General features: G+C 39.6%; 2 protein-coding genes across 3 annotated transcripts; one reads left to right on the plus strand and one right to left on the minus strand.

Moving 5' to 3' along the window:
* On the plus strand, positions 1-24,833 carry OR14I1 (olfactory receptor family 14 subfamily I member 1). Of its 2 annotated transcripts, XM_055381404.2 has the most exons (5): positions 1-64; positions 762-856; positions 3,853-3,908; positions 17,433-17,547; positions 20,654-24,833. In XM_055381404.2, the coding sequence occupies exon 5, from the start codon at positions 20,674-20,676 to the stop codon at positions 21,607-21,609; it is 936 nt and encodes a 311-aa protein (XP_055237379.2). In that variant the 5' UTR covers positions 1-64; positions 762-856; positions 3,853-3,908; positions 17,433-17,547; positions 20,654-20,673; the 3' UTR covers positions 21,610-24,833. The 2 variants fall into 2 exon arrangements, with proteins under 2 accessions (XP_055237379.2, XP_004028795.2); XM_004028746.5 differs by lacking the exons at positions 1-64; positions 762-856; positions 3,853-3,908 and adding an exon at positions 16,003-16,234 and having other exon boundaries at positions 20,654-23,057.
* Positions 9,142-11,270, minus strand: LOC115931063 (uncharacterized). Its single transcript, XM_055347407.2, has 3 exons — positions 11,210-11,270; positions 10,790-10,888; positions 9,142-9,855 (listed from the first exon to the last, which is right to left on the minus strand). The coding sequence occupies exons 1-3, from the start codon at positions 11,268-11,270 to the stop codon at positions 9,368-9,370; spliced, it is 648 nt and encodes a 215-aa protein (XP_055203382.2). The 3' UTR covers positions 9,142-9,367.

The raw sequence follows: 24,833 nt of genomic DNA on the forward strand, positions 1-24,833 counted from the left end.
CAGCAGAGCACTAGGAGAACAGCAGGCCCACATCATTCTGGCTTTGGCGTTTGCTCTGAGTGAGGTGGGTGACACTGGAGGATTTTGAGCAGAGGCAGCACACCATATGACATGACCCTGGTTGCTGAGATGAGAGTAGGCTCTAGGGCACTAAGGCTGGCAGCTGGGAGAACAGAAGGGCTATGGCAATACTACAGTGAGAGATGAGGCTCGGATCGAGGTGGTGGCAGTGGGAAAGGCAAAAAAAAGCAGAATTCTAAAGATACTCTGAAAGTAGATACAGCAGGATTTTTTAATGGGCTTGATGTGGAATGTGAGAAAAGAGGGACAATAAATAGATAGAATTTCTTCTTAATTACCAGTGAGGGAGCACTTGTGTAGAGTGTAGTCCCTTTGTTTTGGCCAATTTCTCCCTTTTGGAATGAGAGTATTTAGCTAATGCCTGTACCCCTTTGTATCTTGGAAGTAACTAATTGTTTTTTGATATTACAGGCTCATAGGTGGAAGGAACTTTCTTGCCTCAGATAAGACTTTGGATTGTGGACTTTTGAGTTAATCCTGAAATGAGTTAAGACTTGGGGGACCGTTGAGAAAGGATGATTGTATTTTTCAATGTGAGGAGGGGCCTGGTGTGAGGTGACCAGGATCATGGGGGTGGATTTCTCCCTTGTTGTTCTCATGATAGTGGGTGAGTTCTCATGAGATCTGGTTGTTTAAAAATGTGTAGCACCTTCCCGTTTGCTCTCCTTCTCCTGCTCCAGCCATGAAAGACACGCCTGCTTCCCCTTCACCTTCCACCATGATTGTAAGTTTCCTGAGGCCCCCCAGCCATGCTTCCTGTACAACCTGCAGAACCGTGAGCCAATTAAACTTCTTTTCTTTATAAATTACTCAGTCTCAGGTAGTTCTTTATAGCAGTGCAAGAACAGACTAACACAGGGTCTTTGAGACCTGTCAGTGCCACGTTGATCTGTGGATAGCCATTTTTGGAGGGGTGCAGGGGAGCAAGGGGAATGAAGGCCGGTATGTCCTACTCTGTCATCTTGGTGATATCGCTCTCTTGATTTCATTTGAAGTGAATCCTATCACTTCGTATCAATTTCAAAACTAAATTCATCCAAATTAAGTAATTTCACTAACTCTGTGTCCACTCAGTATTATGAACATCATAATGAAAGTTATCACAAAAATTGAAAATCAACTCTAAATTTATAAATACCAAGAGTGTTTTAATGTTTTTATAGTTTTTACAGCCACTTTACATAACAATGTTGATGACAATCAAAATCTTCTGCCTATTATTAAAAAGTTAAAAGTATGTGCAGTGGCTCACGCCTGTAATCCCAGCCCTTTGGGAGACTGAGGTGGGTGGATCACTTGAGGTCCGGAGTTTGAGACCAGCATGGCCAACATGGTGAAACCCCGTCTCTACTTAAAAAATACAAAAATTAGCCGGATGTGGTGGCAGGCACCTGTAATCCCAGCTACTTGGGAGGCTGAGGCAGGAGAATCGCTTGAACCCATAAGGCAGAGGTTGCAGTGAGCCGAGATGGTGCCACTGCACTCCAGCCTGGGTGATACTGAGAGACTCCGTCTCAAAAAAAAAAAGTTAAAAGTGTGTAAAATCATTATTGTTTGTCTTGTAAAAAGTTTCTATTTCAATATAGTGTCATACCTTTTTACCAAGTTTACAAGTAAGCTTTTCCTTTGGAGGCTAAATCTTAGCTCATGTGTGAAATGTAGCATCAACGAGAAAACAAATTACGTTGCCCATTTTGGTCTTTGATTATTAAATGGTTGGCAAGTATTCCTTCTGTTTGAAGAAAACTGGGAATTGGAGTTAATAGTGTAGTAAATCTTTGTAAAAATTTTCCATGATTCACCCAATGAGCATTGGCAAAGAACACAAGTTCATTAAATTCACTATCTTCTCTTTTATTTAATTATTCCATAAACTGGTGACGATTTATGGCACTGATGCATATGAACTCAATGATTTAAGAAAACTCTATCCATGACACTTTTCATAGAGTGTTTGAGAAAACTGAGAATAAAAATTTTCAGGAGAACAAAGCTATAAATAAATGCATTTGCCTCTTGTTTAAAAATTCCAATAAACCCTGATAGTTGACTTAATACATCTGGAGTACAAGTTGTCATGACAGAAACAAATATAATCACATTTAGTTGGAATTTTTTTCTTTGAGAGACATAAAGGATTAAAATGTATTTATGCCATGAGTTTGATTTTCGGGGTCATGAATGACATTTCTCCATAAATTAGGAAGTCCTTTGAGAAGAAAAGCCATTAATTTGGTTAGTGTTCTTGTATTGCACAACTAATCTAAAGCTAAAGAAGAGTACTTGCAATTTTTCAAACTTTATATCAATTGACATTTGATATCATGTAAACAATCTTCTGTTTTACACGCTATAGTTGGTTGGCTTTAATTGGAGGTCTTTCACTTTGGGTAAAATAAATTATGATATTTTACTTATACTTCAGTTATTTTAAAAAATAGTAGCTGAAAATTAAAATCACCCTGCTTGGGGAGCATTTAAAACAACACAAAGGACAAAAATGCGGGAGCAAGGGCAGGCTCATCCCAAATCAGCTGAATCTGAATTTCTGGCAGTGGGCCTGGGATGCGCATTCTAATTTAAAGCTCCTGGGTGATTCCGTACTAAGTAGTCAGCAGTGGACCGGACGCAGTGGCTCAGGCCTGTAATCCCAGCACTTTGGGAGGCCAAGGCAGGCGGATCACGAGGTCAGGAGATCAAGACCATCCTGGCTAACATCATGGTGAAACCCCATCTCTAATAAAAATATAAAAAATTAGCTGGGTGTGGTGGCACGTGCCTGTAGTCCCAGCTACTTGGGAGGCTGAGGCAGGAGAATTGCTTGACCTGGGAGGCAGAGCTTGCAGTGAGCCGAGATTGCGCCACTGCCCTCCAGCCTGGGCGATAGAGCGAGACTCTGTCTCACAAACAAACAAACAAACAAAACAAAAAGTAGTCAGCAGTGAGAACCAGGGACCTTGGCTTTTGATCATCTCTCTGGTGGATTGAAGGAAACTGTTTTCCATCACAGAGCTGGCCTGTACTCAGCTCAGTGAGTCCACTGTGTTCATCCAGGGCAGCACTTTCCATCCCTCTCAGAAAGATGCTTCCAGCCAGGCCCATATACTTGCTGACATTTTCCTCTCCCCCACTCCTCCTACCATTAATTTCAGCTACTGCATCTTAGCCTCCACCCATCTCCCCGTGTCCATGTCTCAGTGCACGTTATTTCTGCTGCCATATAGTAAAGGTCTCCTCAAAGTCCATCTAAAATCCCAATCTTTCCTTAATCAAACCCACAGTCTTCTACTTTTACCCTATGTCCAAACTAATCCCTCAGGCTCCTTAAGCAGAGTGCTTCTGCTCTTTTATGTTCTTCTTAAATTGCTTTCTAAGCATTTTAACTGCACACGTCCTCATTCTCTAAATGCTTTGGGACCTTAAAGGCAGGGACCCAAAGCTGATTCACTTTGACCCTAACCCACTTTATGCAAGGCTGGATACACAACAAGTAAACTCACTGAATGAGTAAACAAATGGACAACTGAATATAACTATGGAGAAATTAACACTCATGAAAGAATACATTAACAAAAAAATGCAGGTTTAATTCATAAATGGAAGTAGCTAGGCTCTTGCCAGAGCTCCATGAAGTACCCTCCCCAGGAAAAGAACAAAGAAGATGGGAGATGGGGGTCTGATTCTGGCCCCATTTCTGATGGCTGATTTGCAATTTCTACTCTTGTTAGCAATTGGAAAACCCATCTAAGAAGTTATCGTCTCTTTGCATAGGTCTGCTTGCATGCATCTCATTTCAATGGCTACGTCACGAACACCTGCAAGAAACTGTACGTGAGACTTCCACTCTCCTCCTCCTTCCTTACACTCCACATTTTACCCATACAGACTGGGCTGGAGTAGGATATAAGTCAAGTCACACTCTGGTGTGATCCATCTGACAGGGCTCTCTGCAGCAGAGGCAATGAGCTAGAAATGTGTCCTCCAAACATGGGACTTCCAAATTCCTAAATCTTCTCAAAATCTATGTCAATCACATATTGGCATATTTTCTAAACTTTATATGAACTTTTTTCCAACTTACGTTACCACTTGAGATAGCATATGCTTTTATAGGCCCTTTATGCCAATGGTAGTAAGAAGTCCTAATGACTTTGTTAGGAGTATCCTGTACGCTACTGATACTCAGGGGAGGGGGTGTGTCTGTGTTTCAGTTATGTAGACTCTGTAAATTTAGGAACATAAATCTAATCTCTTATTCTTGGTCTGAGTTATCATTTAAGAACTAGCAATAGCCATAAAAAAGCTATGACTGTGATTGTGTTCCCTGCCTTTCAAAGCACCTTCAGACATATTCTTTCACATGGCACATATTCTATGCTCTTGATGATTTCATCTTACTTCTTCTGCAGTGTCAATAGCAATCGAGTGATTGCTATTTTAAAGCAAATAAATCTCTTTTATTATGCAAATTACAGAAAATAGAAACATAAGAATCCAAGAGACCAACCAACATGGTTAGCCTTCTAATCACCTCACTTAGATGAACTTCAGGAAGGTGCAGCTCCCCAGCATCAGCAGGAGGAAGTGAGCAGGTAAAGAGGAATTATGGAAACAACCCAACCTTCATGGAACTCAGCCCACTGCATTTCGTGCTATTCCACACTATCACTCCTAAATCATTTCTCATTTAAATGTCTTCAATTAATTTAGAATTTTGTATTGTATTTTCTTAAAGCAAGCATAGTAAAATATAATTTGCAATCTTTTTGAAGAAAGTTTAAGCTTGGTCATTGCCTCTCTCCAAAGCTCTTATTTTGAAAATTTAAACAACAACAACAGAGGAAAAAAGCACACATTGCCCCTGTGGTTTTTTGTTTTTTGTTTTTTGTTTTTTTGAGATGGAGTTTTGCTCTTGTTGCCCAGGCTGGAGTGCAGTGGAGCAATCTCGGCTCACCACAACCTCCGCCTCCCGGGTTCAAACGATTCTCCTGCCTCAGTCTCCCGAGTAGCTGGGATTACAGGCATGTGCCACCACTCCGGCCAATTTTGTATTTTTAGTAGGGATGGGGTTTCTCCATGTTGGTCAGGCTGGTCTTGAACTCGCGACCTCAAGTGATCTGCCCGCCTCAGCCTCCCAAAGTGCTGGATTACAGGCATGAGCCACCGCGCCCGGCCATGTTTTTTTTTTTTTTTAAAACCTAACCAAAATTTGCAGAAGATGAAGATTCCTCCAATATGCTGAACCAACTTCCTCAAAGCTAGTAGAGAGCCTGTCAATGAATGCATGTATCAATTCAAAAATAAGTGAATGTGAAAGCCAGTTGGACATATTTACAGAGTCAGACCACTGCTGTGTCCTCATTTCTAAGAGATTTGGACAAAAGCTGATTTCTCCTCAACCCTACCCTCGGAACACATACCCCATAAGCTTGTGAGAGAATACCAGTACATCCTAGAAAAGTACCTGTGTTTATGATGCCAGAGAATTCAATACACTTTATTTTATCTGCTGCACACCATTTGAGTTTTGTATCGCATTTCCTTCCTTGCACTGCAAAGCATGTTGGGCACTTAAAACCACTGGAGCTGAATTCATCAACATCCTTCTCCTCTAGGGCACTCATCTTAATCTCCCAGGAGACTGTTAAAAAAAGACAGAAGACTGGCTAGTTATTTGCCATTGACAAGCAAATGTACTCATTCTCATAGAACAGCCGCTAGAACTAGATCCACCCACCCCATTCACCCTTCCCTAATCCTCACCCCTGCCTTCCTCATGTGACAGTTTCAAACGCATCCAATAACACTAGAGTTACTATAAAAATCCCTGCCATTATGGAGCTCATTTTCAGATGGAGGAAGCAGAAAAAAACAAAGAAGAAAAAAATATGTCAGATGATGATAAATACTACGGAGAGAGACAAAACAGGACAGGATGTGCAGGGTAGGGATAATTCACGGGGTGGTCAGGAAAGGCCTCACATTTTTTGAGTGGAGGCCTGAAAAAGGTCTACTTCCAAACACACAGAAAAATGTGGTCTTACAAGTAAAGGTCACGGGTGGCAGAATGCACAGGACACTCAAAGAAGGGGCCCTAACAAGAAAGAGCCTTAGCTTCTTCTGCACTATGTGCCTCTGGGGCTCCATAATAATGTCCAGTGAACAGAAGTCGACTGATTCCCCCTTCCATTCAAGTGTTCTTGCTGCCACCTGCTGTCATGGGCAAAGACTGGGCTTGGCTGTTCCAGTAAAAGATGTCCAGGCACAGAGCAGAGAATGGTGGGGACTATGAATAAAGAGGTGGAAATCTGTGGGAAATTAAGAGCAAGGGCAAAAAAGGAGTAAAAGCCATGGTATTTCCCTGAAGAATTCTCCTTAGGCTATCAAAAGGTAGTTTTGATTTGTTCACCTCCCCCAAACCAGGGCCTCTTCTGCCTCTGTTAGCCCCTATGGGATGAGTAGTATGTGACACCAAGGGGACATGCCCACCCAGATCCTGTATGCCCTTTCCCCACTTTGCCTGGCTACCAAGAATCCTGGGATTTCTTGCTCAAACAGACTGAGATCTAACCTAGCAGTTGTCAGAGGTGGTGGGAGTGGGGAGTTTAAACTTCAGCATTGGCGTGTCCACACACATGATCGCGATGGCCGTCCCAGTTGAAGGGGAGTGTGGAATGGGGAAAGGAGATGGGCTGGAGACCAGGATCCAGATTTCTCAGTGCTGCAATTCTCTGGCATGAAAACTCTTGCGAACATTCCAAACCTTTTAGGTCATTCTGAGGACACATTTGTGTAAGTAAAAGGATGGAAAATATTTTATTATTGTTTTTAGCTTACTGTATTTCTTTTAAGTATTGTGACATATTACCATGGGCCCTGCAAATGTGAGGGCAGCTGGCCCTCCACCCGGGGTAGGAGAAGGGGTTGGGAAGGCAGTGCTGAGGCCTGGGAGCTGGGTGCTGCCATGAAGAGAAGGAGAAGCAGAGACTAGAGACGCCCACATGCCTCTCCACCACTACAACCATTAGAGATCCAGGGCTAACCAGGCTTGCTTTCTCTGGAGAGTCTTGTTTGAGGAAGCACAATCCAAATGTAATTTTAAAAACGCATAGATTCGGCCGGGCGCAGTGGCTCACACCTGTAATACCAGCACTTCGGGAGGCAGACGCAGGTGGATCACGAGGTCAGGTGATCGAGACCATCCTGGCTAACACGTTGAAACCCCGTCTCTACTAAAAACACAAAAAATTAGCTGGGCGTGGTGGCGGGCGCCTGTAGTCCCAGCTACTCGGGAGGCTGAGGCAGGAGAATGACGTGAACCTGGGAGGCAGAGCTTGCAGTGAGCCGAGATAGCACCACTGCACTCCAGCCCGGGCGACAGAGCGAGACTCCCTCTCAAAAAAAAAAAAAAAAAAAAAAGCATACATTCAAAAGTAATTTGTAAAAACTTATCACTTTAAAAAGTAATTTTGAAAATTAAAAGACAAAATAATGAAAATTTCAATGGTTAACGTTAGAGAGACCTTCCAATTCATAATTTCTCAGCAATATGTCTCATATCCCCTTTTGTCTCTTTCCAAACTCTTTCATACCCTACTCTGCTCTGAAGCTACTCTGTCCAATGTACCTATTTAAAATTAATTAAAATAAAATATAATTAAAAATTCAGTTTCTTAGTCACACCAGTCTCATTTCAAATGCTGGATAGCCACATATGGCTAGTGGCCACTGTACTGGACAGCACAGGCATAGACATTTTGATCACTGCAGAAGGTAATGATGAATGTAAATTAAAATTGCAATGAGGGGCAACAGGTATTCTCATCTATTTCTGGTGGGTAAATTAGTAATACTTCTTTTTGAGAACAATTTGCACAAGCTCTTTTATCCAGCAATTCCTAGGTATTTTCCTACATGCATTTGTACAAGGTCATTCATTGTAGCATCCTCTGTGATAAGAAATGATCAGAAGTGACTGAAATTCTCATGGTTAGATAGATTCTGTCATATCCATGAAACAGAGATGAATACCACCATAGACATGGCCATATTCTGATGAAATGAAAAGCTCTTCAAGATGTACTTTTAAGGGGAAAAAAACAAGATGTAGAGCATTTGATATAAAATGCTGCCAATGGAAAGAAAAGATGCATTTGGATATGTTTGTAAGTAACAGACCATTTCTGGAAAGGTAAACAAGAAAGGAATAACTATGGTTGCTACACAGGAGTTGTGTTGGGGGCTGAAGAGGGTAGGATAATATACGTCATAGGCATATATTATTTATTTTTACAGTTACACAATTAAAAACAAATGTAAGTAAATTTTAAAAATGGGACAATATATGAAAAAAAGTCTTAAAATTTGTTTTTGCTCCTGAAAAAAAATGGCTTGTTACAGAAAATATTATATTCAAACAAACTTCACTACAAATCACAACCACTAAGCAATCTCTGATCAGCAGAGCAAAGGAGGGCACTTTTGAGGAAACAAGTGGTCACCTGGTTAAGTATGAGATTAAGTATCACTTTCTCCCACTCCCCTCAAAGTTGCCCACATGCCTCCCTCTGCCCCTCCAGTGCCTGGCTGGGGCCCTGATGTCCCAAGGCAATGGCATGTGAACTTGAAGAAAATTATTAGAGTGTGTGCCACATGCAGACTGATAGGTCTTCCTGCCCTCTCAACCAAATGCACAAACACTCTTAAGCCCAATATTCCAGTAAATGTTTTTTTTTTTTTTTTTCAAAAAAAGGTTTTGGACTTTGATTTCTGTTAAAATGCAGAGCATCCCAGGCAAGTTAATAGCACTGTTCTTAGCTATTCATAGTGAGAGGAACGACGATTTTCCCATCCTTTTTTTTTTTTTTAAATGAGCTTTGATTGAGAAAAATCAGTGGGACTGGGTTTGGGCTCTAGAGGAGATAAGATAGGATAGAGTGGAGAAGACAGAGGATGGGGAAACGAGAAGAGAACTTGAAGATTGGAAGCTCCAAGATAAACTTCCACATTTTACCTAAGGCCTGTCCTCAAAATAAATAAAACAAGACTTTCTGTAATGTTTTATTAGGTGTGGAAAGCAGAAGAGAAGAAAATATATCAAGAAAAAACTAATTTTATGTAAAATTATGCTGAACTCTTTTATCTTATCAAAAATTCTAAGTTGGCTCATAATGAATTCTTACTAAGTGGTAACTATTTTTACTGTGATGCTGGTCCACCAGTATGGGGCAGGGGGAAAGGACAGGTGGGTGGTGAGTCTATTTTCAGTCTGCCCTTCTCGTTCTCATCAAAGGAAAGATGAGAACTTTGAGAGGCTGAGGGAACCAGGAAAGGTGCAAGGAGGTGGCCAGGAATAGTCAATGCTCCTGGCCGTGAATTGGTACACCACCCAGGTGACGTGGGAGCAGGAACAGTCAGTGCTCCTGGCCGTGAATCGGTACACCACCCAGGTGACGTGGGAGCAGGAACAGTCAGTGCTCCTGGCCGTGAATCGGTACACCACCCAGGTGACGTGGGAGCAGGAACAGTCAGTGCTCCTGGCCGTGAATCGGTACACCACCCAGGTGACGTGGGAGCAGGAACAGTCAGTGCTCCTGGCCGTGAATCGGTACACCACCCAGGTGACGTGGGAGCAGGAACAGTCAGTGCTCCTGGCCGTGAATCGGTACGCCACCCAGGTGACGTGGGAGCAGGAACAGTCAGTGCTCCTGGCCGTGAATCGGTACACCACCCAGGTGACGTGGGAGGCTGGCTTGGGAGGTGATGCAGGATGCCCTGGCAGCAATGGGAGAAATGTTAAAATGATTATGTGGCACTAACTGAATGACTCCTCCCGATAAGCGACCCAGAACATCTTACTTCTGTGAACAACCAGGGAGAGTTAGAGGCTGCTCACACAGTACCCTATAACCTTCAGAGAAATCGGGGAAGTAGAACTACTCGGATGAGGGCTCATGATTCACGTTTCACTGGTGAACATTTTCTCTCCCCACAATTCTCCCAACATGAAGTGGTCTCTGGAGAAAGACAGACAAACATGAAAGCTCTCTTTAATGAGAGCTTATTAAATGCCAGGCATTGTGTCAGCCCTTTACTAGCTCACATGTTCCTTACAACTATAATAGGCAGGAACCAATATTCTTAGTACTCTAATAAGGATACCTAAGAACAGATAAGCTCAGCTGCTTTCCTGAGGCCAGTCAGTAAGTGGTTGATCAGGAGGCAACACTCAGGACTGTGTCCGCAGCACTGTTCTGTAGACTGTAAGCATTATGAGGGCAGGAACCGTGTCTGCTCTTTCCTTATGCCATGCTGATGAGTACACTGCCCAACAAAGAAAGGTGACTGGAGGTCTGCAGAATGCAAAGGGGAATGTGGCTGGGAACGCGAGAATGAAGGCAGAAATGCCGGAATAAAGGCTGGACTGGGGTAGAGAAAGCAGGTGGGGATTCAGAAATGCGGGTGGGAATCAGAGCAGGGATGTGGGAATGCGGAAACGCAGGTGGGAACGATGGGGAGAAAGTGGCAACGTTGGGGGATGCAGTTGGGAATGCAGGAATGAGGGTGGGAATGTGGGAATGCAGGCTGGAAGAGTGGAGAGTACAGGAATGCAGGGGGGAATTCAGGAATGCAGCAGGAACCTGGGAAGGCGGGAATGCGGAGAGGGATGCTGCGGGAAATGCGGGAGGACCCCAAGCCATCCGCTCACCTGTGAAGAAGGGCAGGAAAGTAAGGCTGCAGGCCAAGAGGAGCCTGCCCGCCGCCGAGGGACGCATGGCTGAGGCTGCGGCCGGCCCCGTCGCTCCGTCTGGAAGACAGGAGCCCGTGAGCTCAGTTCTGCGAAAGGGACACGCCCAGGCGGCCGGGCCCGCGCTCCCGCGCCACGCGAACGGCCTTTCCGCTGCTGGGCGAGCGCCCCTCACAGCGCCCCCGGATGCTGGGTGGGCCGCGCGGTGAGCTCGGCCTCTGGAGGCACCTGGAACTCGGAAACACTGCCTAGCCTAGACTTGTAGGCCCGAGGGAGCCTCTGGCCTGTCCGCTCCTTTCCACAGCGCGCTGTGCCCCCGCGGGAGCAGCTGGACCGGCAGCTGCGTCCTGAGGTGGGCGGGGTGGCTTGGTGAACCCGTACCTGACGCCGGGCGGTCCGGGACAGGCCTGTTGGCCGGGCTAGGCCGGAGGGCACTGCGCATGCGTCGGCCTCCACAGTCCCTTTGGCCTGCCCCATTGGTCCTCACTTCCCGCTCTTCCCGCCCTCTGGGAGCCTGGGCCAATGAGATCCCGGTGGCTCCCGGCTCACGTGACTGGAGAAAGCCTGGTGGGCTAGTTCCACGGTTCTGACGATTGGAAGAACTTGGAGGAGCTGGAATGTCTGTTTTTCCGATTCTTTGGTTCTCACCCCACCCAATTAAAGATATGCTATTGTGGCTCACCCTCTTCCCTACCTAGTCTAAGCATTTTTGAGGAAAGGGTACCTATATACTTAATTCTCTGACGGGAACATCCTACCCTACCAATACCCTCCAAGTCGTCAATGCATCTGGTGCAATTCTGGCACCTCAGAATATTTTCTAACATACCCACACCTCCTTGAGACTGAACACTTTGAAAGGTCAGGGACTGTGTATGTATGCATGATCCGCATACTTCCAGCCTTTAGCACTGTACCTGGGACATAAATGCATTGTTAGTGTGTGTTGAATGAATGAAGGGTCCCTTCTACCTATGAGCTCAAGAGTGTTAGAATTCTTCCTGTTACCCAACTGCTGTTTTGATGGCTTACTTTGCGGCAGCTGCAGAAGCTCTAATTCTTTTTGGAAGCAACCTAAATGTCCATCAATGGATAAATGGATAAAGAAAATGTGATATCTACCTAAGATGAAATATTACTCAGCCTTAAAAAAGGCCTTTTCTGCATCTATTGAGATAATCGTGTGGTTTTTGTCATTGGTTCTGTTTATGTGATGGATTGTGTTTATTGATTTGCATGTGTTGTACTAGCCTTGCATCCCAGGGATGAAGCCTACTTGATCGTGGTGGATAATCTTTTTGATGTGCTGCTGGATTCAGTTTGCCGGTATTTTATTGAGGATTTTCACATCAGTGTTCATCAGCGATATTGGTGTGAAATTTTCTTTCTTTTTTTTTTTTTTTTTTGTTGTGTCTCTGCCAGGTTATGGTATCAGGGTGATGCTGCCCTCATAAAATGAGTTAGGGAACAGTTCCTCTTTTTCTGTTGTTTGGAATAGTTTCAAAAGGAACTGCACCAGCTAGTCTTTGTACCTCTGTGAATCTGTCTGTTCCTGGGCTTTTTTTTTTTTTTTTTTGGTTGGTAGGCCATTAATTACTGCCTGGATTTCAGAACTTGTTATTGGTCTATTGAGGGATTCGACTTCTTCCTGGTATAGTCTTGGGAGGGTGTATGTGTCCAGGAATTTATCCGTTTCTTCTAGATTTTCTAGTTTATTTTCATAGAGATGTTTATAGTATTCTCTGATGGTAGTTTATATTTGTGTTGGATCAGTGGTGATATCCCCTTTACCATTTTTTATTATGTCTATTTGATTCTTCTCTCTTTGCTTCTTTATTAGCCTAGCTTGGTGGTCTATCTATTTTGTTAGTCTTTTAAAAAAACCAGCTCCTGATTTCATTGTTTTTTTGAAGGCTTCTTCGTTTCTCTATTTCCTTCAGTTCTACTCTGATTTTAGTTATTTCTTGTCTTCTGCTAGCTTTCGAATTTGTTTGCTCTTGCTTCTCTAGTTCTTTTAATTTTGATGTTAGGGTGTCGATTTTAGATCTTTCCTGCTTTCTGATGTGGCCATGTAGTGCTATAAATTTCCGCCTAAACACTGCTTTAGCTGTGTCCCGGAAATTCTGGTGTGTTGTGTCTTTGTTCTCATTGGTTTCAAATATCTTATTTATTTCTGCCTTAATTTTGTTAGTTACCTAGTAGTCATTCAGGAGCAGGTTGTTCAGTTTCCATGTAGTTGTGTGGTGCTGAGTGAGTTTCTTAATCCTGAGTTCTAATTTGGTGCACTGTGGTCTGAAAGACTGTTATGATTTCCATTGTTTTGCCTTTGCTGAGGAATGCTTTAGTTCCAATTATGTGGTCAACTTTAGAATAAGTGCTATGTGGTGCTGAGAAGAATGTATATTCTGTTGATTTGAGGTAGAGAGTTCTGTAGACGTCTATTAGGTTTGCTTGGTCCAGAGCTGAGTTCAAGTCCTGAATAGGCCTGTTAATTTTCTGTCTCATTGGTAAAGTTTTTCTTTTAACTATTTGGTGTTAGAAGTAAGATTTGAAGGATACCCAGTGGCCCCCTGGAACAAGGAATGCCCAAGTGTAGATACCCACTAGGGCCCATTGCTCTCATGCTGCAACTGAAGGTTATGGGTAAATTTCCTCTTGGATTCAAACTCTGCAAATTTATGTTTTGAGCTCTAACTTTGTTTGAGCAATTTGTTGACTGGACTGGGTTCAGAATTGGAATGGATCTGGTAAAGAAACCAGACTGGGTCCAGTAGGAGGCCTCCGGTAGGTAAGGTTCCTGGAAGACAGCATATCATGTGCTTTTTGAATCCAAGGGCTCTAGAACTCTTCCATCTGGGACTGCAGCCTATTTTATGTATAAGAACCATGGACCCAGAACATGTGTTTTTCTAGAAAAATGAGTGAACCTGACCAAAGGTAACTTTAAGTTACAAAGGCCACAGTGGGGAGACTTTTTACAAAGGACAAAGAGGTGCATGCCTTTGTAATACGACAGCTAGGGGGACTGAGAAGACCTCCTTGTAGCTATTTTGAACCCCAGAGGAGTTGCCTCAAAAGTAAAGGACCGCGTGTCCCAAGAAGTTTACCTGTATTTTAAATAGTCAGGCCTTTGCATAAGAAATTTTTCATTTCTATACCAGTCATCTGATGGACCTGGCCTGTCTACCTACTAGAGAAAGCCCCCAAGGGCTACACTCCCTGGGCAATAATCAACCAATCCCTCAGAGAAAAAAAATGGAAGTTTCAAATCAAATGTGGAAGTCCCCATACCTGAAGCTATCCAACTGACAGTTGAATCATATTTAGAAAAACATTTGTAAGAATGAGTCTTTTCTGTTTTCTCTGTTTAATCCTGCTTCTCCCATGGGAACCCTGCAGTCAACTGAAACACCTCGTATGAAACTTCCCGCTAAACACATGCTCTGCCAATTCTTTCTTGTTGTCATGATCTTTGCTATGCCCCAAACTCTTTCTGGTGGGTGGGGGGAAATATTATTCAGTCTTGCAATCTTGAAAACAAAACAGAAGAGAAAAGTTGTACCAGTCTGTGATTATAGAGCAAGATTAGAAGTAACCATGGTGAGTCAGGCACACAAAATATTTGTTCTAGTCTTCAGTGGGTTCCACCCACTTAGTATTTTAGTTAAAAGACAGAAGGTGGGTTGGAAAACCACTGATTTAGCAGAATAAATCTCCAAAATACAACTTTTTGGCATAAAAACTATTTTCATCTGCTTATTTTGAGGACTTTTTGTAAGAGAAATTTACATCCCTAAAGGGAATCTCCATTTGTAAGAAGGTCTACCTCTCTGGACAGAGAACACTGGAAACTCTGATAAGGAAGAAAGCGTTGGCTTAAATCTACAAAAGCCTTGCCTTTAAAGTGCTTTTCCTAGCTGTCTTGCCCTAACTGGGTCTTTACATCTTTCTTTCTTGGTTTGGGCAAATTAAAGCATTTAAGCTGGAAGTCCAAGCTCTGTGCTTTTGAGATATAAATTTTCTACACAATCTTCTCTAGAGTTTAATAGGTATCTATTTAAAATGCAAGTTTAGGGTAGATAACTCATCAGAAGTAGAAGTAAGAAAAATAGATATTTGGAAACTGAGCAAATAAAAAACATTAATGATCTTTTTCACAAATATTAGTAAGAAGCTTTAGCCATTTAAGTGGCATTAGCCAAAAACAATTTAGATCCAGATATTCTTTAATAAATTAGTGAGATTTGTATTATTGTACCTGGCACATGGCTAAAAATTTGTAATGTTTCTGTTACATGTCTATCTATATCTGGATGTATGTACATATGTGCAATATTTTTCTACTGCCTTATAGTATTGCCAAAATTAAATAACACCATGTTCAAACGAGACGGATGTCTAGTTGTAGGCAAGCAGGTGATTTTTCTACTTTGCTCCTATGTCTGGCCCATAAAAGCTTGTTCACGCTGCTGGGAAGAGCTCTCTGAATTTCTTCTGATCTGTAGTGCGATCTGATAATGAATCATTCTTTGATCAAATAAAGTCTGCTAAGTTTAATTTGTCTTAAGTTTTTATATTAAGACTCACTTTCCTCATTTGAAAAATGAAATGATAAAATATATATCTCCTAAATTTCTGCCAGATTTTTCTATTCACTTCTAATTTTCAAATGATCATATTTAGTGAGATCTACCCATCCTCTTGGTCTGTGACTGGTTGTGGAACAAATAGATTTGGAGGAAGATGAGAAGCATGATGATTGTCTCCATTAAGCCAATAATCTTCTGAGAGTCTATGTGCAATACAGAAACAGGCTGCTGTAACTGCAAAGTAAACTGAGTATACGCACTTAACTGCTCTCATGTGGCATACTGACTAGGCATAGTAATGAAGTAAAACAATTTATTATTTTCTGAGTACTTAAATGTCTGGGTTTTGTACTTTATTGAAGATTATTTTATGAAATGTGAAAATATAAATCCTTTACTTTTTTCACTGTTTACTCTCCTCACTCTCTTAATGAAAATCTCTATATCTCATGCTCATCACTTCCTCATGGACTCTGAGTTCAGCTGGCACCTACTCCATATTCTGCTTTCTGTTTCAGCAGGTAATTTACAATTTAACCCAGAGGAGGCAGCATCCTCCTGAGACCAGCATCCCCCAGGCTTCCTTCTGGAAGCCAATCTCCTCCAGACTGTGGCGGCCCAGTCTCTATGGGAAACTAACAGAGAAGATTGTCTCCTTGATATATTATACATCAGGTTTTCTCCATCACTGAGTTTGCATGTTAAATTGGGTCACTTCTTCTGGTGAGACACAGAGGAAAACTTCAGAACTGTTTCTTTATCATCATTGGTCCAGACAGTGAATACATATTGAGAAGCTACATGTTATTTAATCAAGGTATTGCTGGTCTTGTATTTCTCAGATATTTACCCAATAAGGAAATTGAATTTGTCTACATGAGATTTATGTAAGCAATCATTTCAAATTTTTTATGAGAAAAAAATCAAGACATGTTTGCTTAAAGTGATTTAATTGTTCTCAGTAATTATGTTTCATATTTTTTCCAATGAAACAAGCAAACAAAATAGTGCATTCAGTTTGCTTGAATTTTTATCATTTTAATCAGTTTTGGAGAGATCTATTTTTAGCTTGAGACTAGAGTGGAAGCAGCTCATGGTGCAGTGTGTATTGGTTTTGTTCCTCAATGTTGCTCTTTTGCTTGATATAAGTGGGATAAAGGGCAGCTCTTCAGCATCAGGCCACTCAGAGAAAACTACACTGAAGTAAAAAGGCTTCATATAGGTTAGATACAAATGCTCTCAGAGGTGGGGCAGCAGAGGCCATCTTGTTGAGTGTAGTTTTACATTTCAGTAAATTGAAATTAAAATGTATTTGTAGGTTCCCCAACTTAAAACAGCTGTGTCAGAACATGACAAGAATTCAGGTCTCTTTTAATCTTAATACTCATCATACCACATGTGTGAATTTAAAATAGACAGACTTGGAAGCAGGAAACCTTTATACATATTTAATTTAATATGCTTTATGGTTAAAAATAATATATTCAAAATTTGCAACTTATATCTATCAATGATGCACATATGTATATGAAAATGTATTGTGTCTTTTTAACCAATGTGTTAACTACTAAGTTTTTGTTAATAAATGCACATCAATTTGCCTAATATTTTGAATAGGTGTATTGTATATATGCTTATATATCATAATGATAATATGTTTGCATCCCTATAAATTTGTTTTGTATGTCCTCAATTTCAAATTGTAGACAATTTTCAAGGAAAATATTGATTTAATAACTTTTCAATAAACAGTAACTATATATACACACTATATGTACACAAATATATACACAACTATATATACATATATATGTATGTGTACATATACACAACTATACATATATATGTATATATATACACTATACATGTATATTTATATGTGTATATATACACAAACTATATATGCACTATATATACACAACTATATGTAAATTATATGATGCTTTTCCTTTAGCAGTGCAGAAGTGTGAGTGTTAGAATCAAGGAAAGAGCATTATTATTTTCTCGTTCTCTAGATAATACATTACGAGGAATTGGCCATGTGGCAGTTTTGTAGAATTTTACATCTACCGATGGCAAGCTAACCCAGGAGATAGTATACTCCTGTACACTGCTGATTCTGCTGGAAGGGTGGGTAACCTTTTGCCTTGTTTTATGGGACAGCTGCAATTCTTGGTTGTTTGGTTGAGATATTTTAAATACAAACCAATTAACAACCACTTTATTACTTGTTTCATTGAGTTCTATTAAAAAGTCAGAACAAAAACCCAGTTTTAAAAGTTACTCTGCATTGTTAAATAGTATTATAATGGCTGTCAAAATATGCAGAATGTAATCACCTGAGTCCCCATTACTTTTTTATTAATGTTTAATCATATTTTTTGAGATTATTACTTTAATATGTGAGGTATTTTATTTAATCTATAATGTCAAAGAAAACAGTGGAAAAAAGAGAGCTTTTTTCACTGAATTTTACAAGCAATTTAAATATATAAAATATAAAAGCAATTTATAACACACAAAAGTATTTCAGTTGCTTCTTTGACATTAATGTATAAATAATATTAAAAATATGAAATATCCAAAATCTAGAAAGAGTATAACAAATGATTTTTAAGAATGAGTACTTAGGCTTATCATTTATTCATATTTTTGTTTGCTTTAATGATCTTAACTATTAAAATATTACAGATATAATTACTGTTCAATTTTTTCAACTTATTTTTTCCCTCCCCTCCCCCATTTATTGGTATTTGTATTCATTCCAGTAACTGTTTTACACAAGCTTATATGTGTGTGTGTGTGTATATATATATATGTATGTGTGTGTATTTATAAATAATGCACTGCACAATTTGAATGTTTAAATGCATATGATTGGGAACATATTTTGTGTAATAGTTTGTGGGGTTTTTTCAAAACTATGTTGAAATGTTCAATATTGATGTAGAGTATCCCATTCAGTTTAACTTCTAGAGAGTGTTCCATTCTGGGATAAAGTAGGGTATGTTATCCATTTTCCTAGTGATGGTAATTAGGGGTTTAAACATCATGGAGCAAACTTCCTCACATATGTCATTTTTTAAAACTCAAGTGTACATTTGTGAGAAGGAGCATTGCTGCATCAAACTTGCGCATCTTCAGTTGTGTTCAAAATTTCCAGTTGACCCTCCAAAGTAGGTAGGCTGCTTACACAGCAAAGTAAACAGCAGCAAAGAGCTTCATCCCTTCACATGTTTGTCGAGCCTTTACTTGCCAGACATATGTTTTCTAAAGCAATGGACACAAAATAGCATCACGTTAAAGTTTTAATTTGCATTTCCATAACTAGTAAAGTTGAACATATTTTGAATGGTTATTGGGTCATTAGCTTTCCAGTTTTCTGAGCCCTTGTTCATATACTTTGCTCATTGTTTATGCTAATGTGTTTTTATAGTTTGTCGTTTATCGGGGATAGTGCTCCTTTGTCATTTTCATTGTAAATATGTATTGCTCATCACTTGACTTTGTGTGACAGTGCAATTCTTTTTTTTTTTTCCTTTTTGAGATGGAGTTATGCCCTTATTGCCCAGGCCGGAGTGCAGTGGCATGATCTTGGCTCACTGCCACCTCTACCTCCCAGGTTCAAGCGAGTCTCCTGCTCCAACCTCCTGAGTAGCTGGGATTACAGGCATGTGCCACCACGCTCAGCTATTTTGTATTTTCAGTAGAGACGGGATTTCAGCATGTTGGTCAGGCTGGTCTCGAACTCCTCACCTCAGGTGATCCACCTACCTCAACCTCCGAAAGTGCTGGGATTACAGGAGTTCGCCACCGTGCTTTGCCAAGAGTGCAATTCTTTTCAATTACTTGTTTTAATGATACAATGAAATGCTTCAAAGTGACTGTATCATTTATAGCATTTGGACAAAAGATTATCTTCAAATTTTTTCATTAAACATAAGTTCTACCTGTCCTATAAAAAATAGCATTTCACATTATCTTTAAAATTTGTCATAAAACAGGTTCTACCTGTCTTATAAATAACATTTCACATTTGCCTGGTAGCAAGGGATAGCATTTATGTGCTTAATAGAGTTTATAATTAATGAAATAAGGCAACTAAACGTTAGATGATCAGTAACCTGATTTTAAAATCACTTGTTTAAAGTTGGCTCTAGTTTGAAAAAAATTAATAAGTTGTTTTTAGTGAGAATATTTGGATCTAACACACATGACTTTGATGCAGAAAAACTAATTTTAAACATATAGATAGTACCAGTGAAAATAAACAAAATATGATAAACAATATATAGAAAAAAGTTATTTTTGTGAGCTTATGTTAGTCAAAGTTATTTTCTATGAAAAAAACTTAGAATGCCAAGGTCTGCAACACATCCTGGAAATGAACTGCCTTGATTTAAATGCTGGCTCAGGTGCTGGCTCTTTCAGTGCATTGGGCAACTTATTTGATCTTGTTATGCCTCCATTTTATCTTGAGAAAAAGAATAATAACGGCATATTTTAATTTATTGCACAATTATGAATATTAATTGAGCCAAGGTGTGTCCTGTAGAGATAATAGCATTGGGCACAGAGAAGGTGCAACACACGGGTAATGGCATTGTTAGTATAACTATTGTCATGTCTTGCACATTGACACAAAATAAATTTCCCTCTCTCCAAACCAGAGCTAATTATCAATGGTTTTAAAATCATATTCCATACTTGTTCCATGTCTTAAACAGTAAATCCTCTTTTTAAAGTGGCTTACCACCCAATTTATTCAACAAATAGCTAAAGAGAGTTGACTCTGCCCAGGATGTATAACCAGAGTTATAACTACAAACTTTTGTACTAAAAAATCACCCAGAAACTTGTATGAAAAGCAAATTATTGGTTTTATCCCACAAATTTTTATTTAGTATATTTGCCTTGAGACTTGAAATTTTGCATATTTAATAAGCACCCTAGATTATGTGATGAGAAAAATCTTAATTTCAAGATTGAGAAGTTCCATATAATAGAAAAACAGTACTAATCAAAAGCTTTTAGAAATTGGTTACTCAACTCATAGTCTTAGGCATACATTTTTTATGATCTTTCCATGTTAAAAATCTCCCACCATTGTATTTGTTTAAGCAGTGTGGAAGATGTCCAGTGGATTGAATTTAATTTAGGAGGATACTACTCCTACCACACTGTGTTCACTTTTTGTCTCATTTAAAACTATTATATATTTTTTCTCAACAATCAGATCACAGATTTCCCTGCCAAATGGACAATCTCACAAAAGTGACAGAATTCCTGCTGATGGAGTTTTCTGGTATCTGGGAGCTGCAGGTGCTGCACGCCGGGCTGTTTCTGCTGATTTATCTGGCAGCACTGGTGGGGAACCTGCTCATCATTGCGGTCATCACTCTCGATCAGCATCTTCACACACCCATGTACTTCTTCCTGAAGAACCTCTCCGTTTTGGATCTGTGCTATATCTCAGTCACTGTGCCTAAATCCGTCCGTAACTCCATGACTCGCAGAAGCTCCATCTCTTATCTTGGCTGTGTGGCTCAAGTCTATTTTTTCTTTGCCTTTGCATCTGCTGAGCTGGCCTTCCTTACTGTCATGTCTTATGACCGCTATGTTGCCATTTGCCACCCCCTCCAATACAGAGTCGTGATGACATCAGGAAGGTGCTATCAGATGGCAGTCACCACCTGGCTAAGCTGCTTTTCCTACGCAGCCGTCCACACTGGCAACATGTTTCGGGAGCACGTTTGCAGATCCAATGTGATCCACCAGTTCTTCTGTGACATCCCTCATGTGTTGGCCCTGGTTTCCTGTGAGGTTTTCTTTGTAGAGTTTTTGACCCTGGCCCTGAGCTCATGCTTGGTTCTGGGATGCTTTATCCTCATGATGATCTCCTATTTCCAAATCTTCTCAACGGTGCTCAGAATCCCTTCAGGACAGAGTCGAGCAAAAGCCTTCTCCACCTGCTCCCCCCAGCTCATTGTCATCATGCTCTTTCTTACCACAGGGCTCTTTGCTGCCTTAGGACCAATTGCAAAAACTCTGTCCATTCAGGATTTAGTGATTGCTCTGACATACACAGTTTTGCCTCCCTTCCTCAATCCCATCATATATAGTCTTAGGAATAAGGAGATTAAAACAGCCATGTGGAGACTCTTTGTGAAGATATATTTTCTGCAAAAGTAGAACATCCTGGTCTTTACTGTAGAAGATCTGCAACAAAACCCCAAAAAAGCATAAATACTTTATGACAAAAAAAGATGAAAAAATTGTTGATGAAATGATGAAAAATCCTGAAAAAAAAACCTGTTGAATGGGAGAAAGACAATATTTGCACTACTATATGTAGATAGAAATGCAAATGTTTCTTCAAAAACTAAAAGTATAAAAGTACCTTCATAAAATATTTCAAGGTTGTGTAACTGCAGCTTGTTGTGGTGATTTATTCCTTCCCGTTCCACACATGTCTGAACTGCTTTAATTACCTCATCTTGAACCTGTAGCCTTGCACTCCTGTTAGTATGAATTTTTTGGAAGAGGACACACACATACACACATACACACACACACGCACACAGTTTTAGTACCTGATTTAGCCAGTCAACAAAAAAGAACATAAAACAAGCAGAAGGGTTATTAGAACAGGAACGTATGTTTTAGATTTTGCCAAATATTTTAAGGATATTTCTCTTTCACTTAGTTATTTTTAGAAATCTGTCAGGAAATTAACACAATTTCCATCAATGCATCTACTGAGATTGTCACTGAGTGCCTCAGTTTCTGTATTTGTGTTAGTATTCAATGTGTTGATGGAAACAGAGCTCTTTCCTGGGTCTTAGTGCCTCAGTTTCTACACCTGTGTTAATATTCAATGTGTTAATACAAACGGAGCTCTTTCCTGGGTCTGAGTTCTTGGTCACTGCTGGTGATTATCATCATCGCCATTGTCATTATTTTGTCAGAACACCTGAGCATGAGTCCCTTGGCACATGGGCTGTCTGCCATCCTCAGGTGCCTGGGCTCGTGAAATGTACGCTGGCTATTCCTGATTTTCACTTGATGGGATGGGAAGAGGATTCTTGGAAACACTGATATTCTTAGTTGGTTCATGATAAGAGTCTTGGTGTGTGAACTGTCATTAGCCCATTGCAGTTGTGCGTGAGGCTGACCTCTCCATTAGGCACTGGACTTTACATCCCAAATCTCACTTTTACTTTCCAGAGAGATTGCAAACAATTGGGAAAATACAATAAAACATAAAATTCTGTAAATATAATTCTTCGATATGCTTCCAAATAAAAATTTGTAAAATTATTTTTTCTCATTTTTATTTAACTATGCTTTTGTAGTTATCAATGTAATAGATGTTTATTGCTTTAAATGTCTTTCTTAAAAACTGTCCTGCTTTAATTTTATAAAACAAGGAAAAAAAGTTACTCAAAGTGCTACAACACAGGAGAAAGAATTCTTTGCTTAGACCTACCTATTTGCAACTATTTTATGTAAAATTTTACTTGAATGCTTAATATGTGTTTTTTTCTGTTCTTGAAAGTACATTTAAAACATTAAATATTGTTTATAATTCTAAATGAATGTAAATGTTTTATTGCATAATAAAACCTTTGTTATTAAGCTATCACTGTTTTTCTCTCATAAGATGAACATCTAAAACTATAAGATAATTTGCCATGGATTAATATTTTTACTTAAATACAGTCCTAGATAAGCAAGTACTTTCACCCTCAGTCTTATGACCCTGATGTCAGAGAAGCCAATGGCCCAGGATGGGGAAAATGTGCTAGCTTTCTTCAGCTTCTAGACCTGAAATTTATGGAGGTGGACTCAGGACCAGCTATACCTGATAAGGCTCAAATGACACCTGTCCCACCAGAGCAGGTGTGAGTGTTCCTGAGTGACTACTCAGGGTTCTTGAGGTCAAGGACTATTTTAAGGGAATTTTAGGGAGCAAATTGACTCATCACTTAATGAAAGAGGTAACAGGGCTTCTAAGAAAGACAAGCACATTATAAATGGTTTTTAATCCCTTTTAATATTAAGTAGTATAATAAAGCACATAGTATAATCTAGCATATAGCTATATTACGTATATCATATTAGTACTAAACATACTAATATATATTATAACATATATTATATTAGTACTAAACATCAAGCGACAGAACATCACCTTCACGGAAGCCCTCTTGCCACTCCTCCCAATCAGCACACACTCCCCACCAAAAATATTAACATTATTCTATTTTTTTAATGCTTACATTGAACTTTAAGTATTCAGAAAAGCTGCAAAATTTGTACAGAGTTTTTATGTAGTGCTCACCCAGCTTCTCCTAATTTTATACAGAGTTTCACTTATGTACTTGTGTCATTCATATTTTTCTTGATCCAGAGCCCCTGGCATTCAACATTTCCATTAAGTAAATTTCTAGGGTTATACCATTTGGGGCAGGAGTAGCTGCCCACCTACATGAAGTAGTTACAAGGATCAGGATCTAACAGCTTTTTATACAAATTTTAGACAAGCCTCCTATTTGAACTGTTTAGAGGTACTTGATTACTTCAACTTCGAGCTTTTGGAGGGATTCTTCTAGTATAATTCTGCAAGCTTCTGAGCTTCTTCTATGACCACATTAATATTCAGCTTTTTTAGATCTAAGAAGTCCAATTCTAATTATTTTTTTTTCAGCCTCCAAAAATTTCTTGCTGTTATCTTCTTTCCCAAACTCTTGGCCTTTGTGTATTTATGCTTTAAATATAATAGTTCCTTCAGACAATGGTAAAAACTCTTGTCTAAAAAAAGAAATCTGAAAATTTCTTGTGTTCTCTGCCTTTATTTTTGAATGATACTTTAGCTGGATTTAGAATTAAGGCTTTGTAGGTAACCTGAAATTATTTCATAGCACATACAACAACTATAATTAATGAAATATGTGTGTAATTTAAAAATAGAATTAAAACTTCATAAATTTCTTAACATTTTCCTTTGAGACTTCCTGTTTGTCCTGTGGATTATTTACAAACATATTGTTTAATTTCCAAGTAGTTACAGATTTTTCCAGTTGTTTTCCTATAATTGACTTCCAATTTGATTCAGTGTTGCCAGAGAAAACATTGCACATGATTTAGAATCTTTTAAATTTGTTAAGTTTTATTTAATGATCTGTGATATGGTCTATCTTGCTGATTATTCATGAGTCTTTGAAATAAAAGTATATTCTGATGTTGAATGGAATGTCCTCAAAGACATTAAATCTGTTATCACAACATCCCCTGTGGACACCCTCATGACTACGTTAGATACCTTAGATTATTTATATGTTCCTGCCATATTGTCCTTTTTGTCATTATGTAGTAGCTCTTTAAAATATTTGGAATAAAATATTGAATGCAAA

This window comes from Gorilla gorilla, chromosome 1 (genome assembly GCF_029281585.2).
Source record: "Gorilla gorilla gorilla isolate KB3781 chromosome 1, NHGRI_mGorGor1-v2.1_pri, whole genome shotgun sequence".
NCBI lineage: Eukaryota > Metazoa > Chordata > Mammalia > Primates > Hominidae > Gorilla > Gorilla gorilla.

Excerpts from the sequence above, each read along its gene's own strand:
- LOC115931063 (XM_055347407.2), bottom strand. The coding sequence starts at position 11,270 with ATGCGCAGTGCCCTCCGGCCTAGCCCGGCCAACAGGCCTGTCCCGGAC. Across the intron at positions 10,889-11,209 it reads CCCGGACCGCCCGGCGTCAG|ACGGAGCGACGGGGCCGGCC; the intron begins GTACGGGTTCAC and ends CCTGTCTTCCAG. Across the intron at positions 9,856-10,789 it reads TTTCCTGCCCTTCTTCACAG|GGCATCCTGCATCACCTCCC; the intron begins GTGAGCGGATGG and ends CATTGCTGCCAG.
- OR14I1 (XM_055381404.2), top strand. The coding sequence starts at position 20,674 with ATGGACAATCTCACAAAAGTGACAGAATTCCTGCTGATGGAGTTTTCT.